We start from the raw sequence: 6397 nt of genomic DNA on the forward strand, positions 1-6397 counted from the left end.
TGTCCTTGGAGACTAATATTTCCAGAGAATCAATATTTGGGATTCAAAGATCTGGTTCGTAATAGAGCATTGACAAAATTATGAAATCGCTGTGAGGAGTCCTTTGGATCCAACCCATTACTTTTCTGACAAAGATTTATATATTGACTTTCGAGGATGTAATATAGGCTCTCTCCTTTTTTTAAGTTTGCCTTTTTAAATAGACATTTGCATAGACCAAGGGTTTGTAACTAGAAGATACACCGTTTTAAAACAGGGAACAGAATGGCAAAGATGATCTGACAAATACGTTTTGCTATCGTTGTTGCACCCTCATAGCTGTGCTTCCTCCCCTGTTTGTTTCTCTGCCTTTTGTCCCTAAAGATCCTCAGTGGAAAGGGGTACGAAAGGGGGAAATGGAGAGGAAGAGGTAAGACAGAAAGTGCAAGAACCAAAAGGTGAAAGGAGAAACAGATAGCCTTCCTCATCCAAGCCTTACCAGCTGTGTCCTTATCAGGAACAAGATACAAAAAACTGCTGGCAAAAAGCTGCCTAAACTGCATGTGCTATATTAGAATAAGTGCCTCTGTAACCTCCAAGGATATATACCAAGCCCATTCATACATCACTTGAATAAATAGGCTTCCTAGATAGTTTTTTAAAAATAAAAATAGAACATTCTAGCTTTCAGCTGAACAGTCTTCATAGTACCTATGAGTACACTCTAAAAACTTCAGACAAGTAATGCACACAACTGAACTATATCTGCTAGTACAGCCTTCACCAACTTGGTGCCCTCCAGATGTTTTGGACCATGTTTCCTTATCAGTCCCAGCCAGCACAGCTGTTCTGAAAAACAAATGGACAACTGTGGAAGTAATGGGTTTTTCTTTCATTCCCTGTGTAAGGGCGCTAAGCAAACCACATAATCATGAAATGAAATTTATTATTACTGTCACAGACCAGTTCCAGCCCACATACAATATCAAGGAAATCATAGAACACGATGGGGATACATTTGAATTTGCAATTAGGTGTTTGTCATAATATTGTATGACCAGTTACATCATATTTTTTATGCTTGACCTCAGGTTGGAGATGCTTTATAGTTTGTCATCTTTTACACAGAAAAGCAGGCTCAACGTAGGCTTGGTTGTATAACAATAATATATAATTTATTTACATCAGGCCATTTTTAAATACAGTTCATTTGTTTATGTAGTTACTATATTTTTAATCTTTTTTTTAAAAAAAAAACATTGTCTCCCAAAGTGGCTTACATCATTCTTTTTTAAGTGTCAGGCACTGTCAGAAGGCTGACAAAATCACACAAGGGAAAGAAGCAGAGAGGGAAAGCTTTTAAAAGCCAGAATGCAGAGCTGAAAGTAGCTGTTTATGTCCAGCCGAAGACATACAGATTTTCTCTTGCTGGAGTTCTTGCCTGAATAATAGTTGGCAGCTCTTCTTCTTCTGGTCCGTGAGTGGAGACAGAGTGCCCTTTCCTCTTGCTTCTGCAGTCCCAGGGCATTGACAGATGGAGATGAGTATTTCTTTTGGCAAGCAGGGAGAAAGAATCAAACTTCTTCTATGAGGCCAGGTCTTATTTTTGGATGGCAGGGGACACAGCCTTTCAGGTACCCTGATACTACAACTAAAAATAATTAAAGCTGGGTGTTTTTTTAAAAAAGCAATTACTGTACCATTCTTAAAAAATAATAATCCCAAAATCTGATTTTATTTTATTACTAAATTGGGTGTGTGATACCAGTTTCTAAAGTACATACCTGCTTAATGCACCTATTCATCCCCATGCAATTCTGTGGAAGCAGATCTCTTGCTAACAAAGTTGTGTGTGTGTGTGTCTAATAGCCACAAATTAGTCAGATTTTAAGGCACACAGACATATTCTTTTCCTTGAAGTATGTGTTTCACAGCAATGCAGTTGCCTTCAATAGTAATCTTCCACATTTTTTCAGGTCCGGAAAGATAGTCTAGAATGCAGCAGCTTTTCTACATTGTGCTAATTTTCTTTGTTTCAAGCTGCCAGCTGCTTAGATCTGTGTGACTTGGTTTATCTAAAGCGATTTGGAAATAAATCCTCTGGCACTTAAATCTGCAGTAGTAAATAAGTGCAAAAAAAGCTACAGCTATATTTTTTTCCCCTTTGCACATACATTTGGGGGCACGTGACGCTATCCCAAGTGTATTTCGCATTTTCTTCCCTGCTGAGCAGATTTGTAGGAGTTATTTATCACAGAAACCTTAGGGGGGAAAACACTCTGTTCACTGGCGAGAGCTGAGATGCATTGGACATGCTACAGTCTGGTTCGATGAAGATCAGCTGTTCTTTTCCTTTTTTCCTAAAGCTGTTTGCTTTACACCTTTCATTCCGGTTGCCGACTATAAAAGCTTTTCATGCCGTCAGTCAGACTCTCGCTAGGAGATAACATGGCTGAAAATAGCATTATATTAGGAATGCCAGGAGGAGGAAAGTCTTAAACACTGGCACTGTCAAAAAGGAAGGCTGCAATCTTCACTCATCTGCCGACTCTTTTCTAATTGCATTGTTATTGAGTTCAGTTTACATGATCAATTGCATTCAGCAGTCTGTAAACTACTACGTACCAAGGTAATTGGTAAACAGAACATATCTTTCATGTTTTGAGTTGTGAATCTAATCTGTGCTCAGAAGCAGCATTGTGCGGAATAAAGGTTCTTTTCCACCCTTGTTAAGAGAAGTACTTCTGAAGAAGAGAAACAAAAAGTGGATCAGGTTAAATGAGATTAAAAGTTTCAGTGTCAGAATGCCAGTGAAAGAACTTAAGTCTCAACATGCAAAGGCAAATGAGTGGCTTGTTTTTCTGCTCAAGAATCAATACCATAAAACCTGCTTCAGTGCTGTATTTTCAAGTGAACTTGCTGTGTCATACCTTGCATTTACCTGTAGAAAATGACATCATGGACCTGGGGCAGCTTTAATTCAGAACACAATAGAGCTCAAATGCAGTAGTAAGAGTTTGTCATTTATCACTGTACAGTGTATCGACCCGAATGTCCTCAGATGTCTGAAATCGGTGATTGTAAATCACATGGAGCCCTCTAGTGGTAATTGCATTTAAACCTATCTATCACCAGATCTAACTTTAGGAAGTGGCAAAGGGAGTGCCTCATTTCTATTGCCTTGTGGGCATTGAGACAGCATGCCCCATCCATAATTGCACTCTACTTTTAATTAATATTGATGGCACATTTCATGAAAGTTTGGTTACTAAATGTATTTTTCATATTCCAACAGTAGATCACTTATAGTACGTTATTTAGATTTGTATCATGCCCCATCCCAAAGGCATATTTTGAACAATCTGTAAGTTTTCCCCACTTTTCTCTTTTTTAGGTGTACATTCCAAGCAGAGTGGCTATAGTGCTTCAGAATATGGATATACAAAACTGAAGACATCCATCCTACAATTAGATCCATGACCTCAAATGCCAGGCACCATTTTGAGGAGAGAGAGATATCCGGGGTTTACTGTTTGGAAACTTTTCTATATGAAGATACATATTAAATATGTGCCTATTGTTTGTTTATAATTTCCCATTGTTAAATGCTTATTCAAAGAAATAAGCATTTAAAATCAGAGGAAGAAAAAGTGCATTGTTAACAGCTCGACGGATTGTTAACAGACTTAGATTTCAGAACAGCTGGTATCCTCAAAGTAACTCTTCCCGTATTTTATGAGAAATAATTCAAAAACTGCCTTCACTGTTTTCAACTATTTGCTTCAATCCCATTTATAATTTTGGTACCGAATGCAGGTTTTTCATTAGATGACATTTTGTGTTAGAAATAAATAATTAATGATGTTGTTGCCTTCAAAGGCAGCCTTATGTATTTGTTTGACAGTGGGTTCCAAGCTTATTAAATGTTTTCAGTGTTTTCGTATGTTAAACCACTAAAAAAAACAAGGTTGTTAGATTTAACAAACCTATTGGGGGGAAAAAAATATTTTGGGGAATTATACACCTGAAAGTATTATACCCTATAGAGCTTGCACATAATAATGATAATAATTTATTAATTATATGCCACCCATCTGACTGGGTTGCCCCAGCCACTCTGGGCAGCTTCTGACAAATTAAAACATCAAACACAAAGACACAGGCTCATTCCCAAACATACTTTTTAAAAACAAAGTCAAACAATAAATTGCTTAGGAAGGAATCCAAGCCCAAGATCCACCAGTATGAGTAGAGTTTGGAATTGGGGTAATTTAGAACATCATAAATTACACTGGGATTAATCATGCCAACTTCCTATAGTTTCCATTGCTCTGCTCCTCTTATTTATGTTTCATTACATCATAGCCAGTTGTACAAATGGCAGGCGAAGCTTCCAACTTCAGTATCATGCTTGGAAATTGCAACCTCACATCTTTATAAATCAAACTATCTAACTTGCTAACCATGAGTGAACACGTATAGAACGTTATTTTAATCAAGCTAGGTGATAATTTAAAATGTTAGTGTAACAGAATTGATTCTTCAGTACATATCTTGAGTGAGATCCAGCGTAGTGTGATCCTGAATCTACTTGCATAATCGGGCTTCTCCTTCCCTTTGTGTCTCCCCCCCAAAATATCTGCTGTGTAGGATTTGAATCCACACTCTTGGTCTCACTTTGTAAACTCCAAACTACTTGTGCCAGTATTCACAGCACGCTTGCAAGTATCACAAATGTTTTTCCTAACATTTCACCATAATTGTTCAAGAGTAAGGTTATATGTTGCCAGTGTGGTCCAATAGATATTAGTAGAATTTCTTCCCCTGCATCTCCAATAATGTTTCTATATTGGAACCAAATCGGCAAGGGAAATTGCATGCAATGGCGGAGCTAGCCGCTCCAGCACCCGGAGCGGCGCACATGCCGGGCACCCAGGGGTGGGGCAATCTGCCCACGGGGGCGGGGCGATCGGTGCGTCAGCAGTCTGCCTGGGGGGGCCAACCGGCGCGTTGGCAACCCACTCGGGGGGCAATCCAATGGAGATTTTGCCACCCGCTTCTAGGATGACACCCGGGGTGGACCACCCCCACCACACACCCCTCCCTATGCCCCTGATTGCATGATTCATCGCTGGATCCAGGCAATATTCACTTCACCTTGCCTACAGAGTTCTGACATAAGAATTGTTTCCTAAGGCCTTTGAGGGCGCGGGGGCGGCGGGGAAGGATATCTTCCATGAAAACAGAAAAACTAATCTCAGTTCAGTCCCTCCAGATCACAGAGGCATTCATAAATGTTGTAGCTTCTGTTTGTGTTTAGTTCATCATGTCTGGGAAACAATAAGTGCTAAAGTGCTGATTAATATCCTACCTGTTTTTCATTTGACAGTTTGTTAAACAAGAGCCAAATAAGTTACTGTTCTCACATTTAAGTCCGTGGTGAGTCTGTAATTGTTTTACAACCTTTAAATCTGGAAGTGAGATAAACAGCTCTATAAATATGTGATATACTTTTTTGTTAAATGGATTTATTAATATATAATGAAAACTTTACAGGCCCTGCGTCTGGGCATGTAAATGCAGTGCAAGGCAATTGTCCATGTCAAACTTTTGTGCAAGAAAAGCAATAAATATATAATATGATTAGAAGCTATAAAATTACTTGCAAATAAATGGAGAGATGTAAAAAAAATGCTTGTGGTGTTTTGGTATCATAGATTTACCCTAGATATTACCGAAGCATGCAGAAGCTTTAAGCAAAATAAAATGTTGGCATCAGCAGAAGCAAGTTAAGATTGCAGAATAATTATAATCTTTTCTGCTTAGAACCACAGCAGAAATGAAACAACATTAAATGCTTCTATATGATTTGTAAGGTTGCCAGATCCCAATTCTAGCTTTACTTAATGTCAAGTTGCTGTATTGCCAAGTTCAAGATTTTCAAAGTATGCCAATTCATGCACAGATGCTTAGAAATCCACTGCTAAAGAAATCCACCCTAAATTGGGGATGGGAGTTACAAGTAGAACCACATTTTAATGCTTGGGTGTCCTAAATACATATTTCATATTCAGATGTGCATTTTGATGTAAATAGTCTACAGTAAGGCTTTGGTAGAAAGTAGATGGAGTTCTATTGAGTGTTTTGAGTGTTAGCCCAAAGGGTCTACCTGTTGGAATAGGAAGACAATTTTTTGAACAACTATAGATCCAGGCAGTCAGCTTTGCATTAGTTTCTACTCACTTTGTCAACCATAGGCTGACAGAAGCTTGAAGCCATTAACGGGGCTTCGAACCCTCTGTTTAACACAGTCTGCCATCCATTCTTGCTTTAAAGCAGAGTTGCTCATTATGAGATTTCTTACATTCAGAAAAGCCAAACCTGTCTGAGTGCAACTGGGAGCTGGCAAAGACATTAC

General features: G+C 38.6%; 1 protein-coding gene across 2 annotated transcripts in view; it reads left to right on the forward strand.

The window, feature by feature from the left end:
* The window catches only part of GBE1 (1,4-alpha-glucan branching enzyme 1), a 156278-nt gene extending 152305 nt beyond the window's left edge, over positions 1–3973 (forward strand). For both annotated transcript variants that reach the window (XM_033146824.1, XM_033146825.1), the window contains one exon: positions 3374–3973. In XM_033146824.1, coding sequence (XP_033002715.1) covers positions 3374–3430 — 57 coding nt within the window. In that variant the 3' untranslated portion in view covers positions 3431–3973. The remainder of the gene's footprint in view (positions 1–3373) is intronic.
* Positions 3974–6397: the final 2424 nt, after the last annotated feature.

This window comes from Lacerta agilis, chromosome 4 (genome assembly GCF_009819535.1).
Source record: "Lacerta agilis isolate rLacAgi1 chromosome 4, rLacAgi1.pri, whole genome shotgun sequence".
Classification (NCBI taxonomy): Eukaryota; Metazoa; Chordata; class Lepidosauria; order Squamata; family Lacertidae; genus Lacerta; species Lacerta agilis.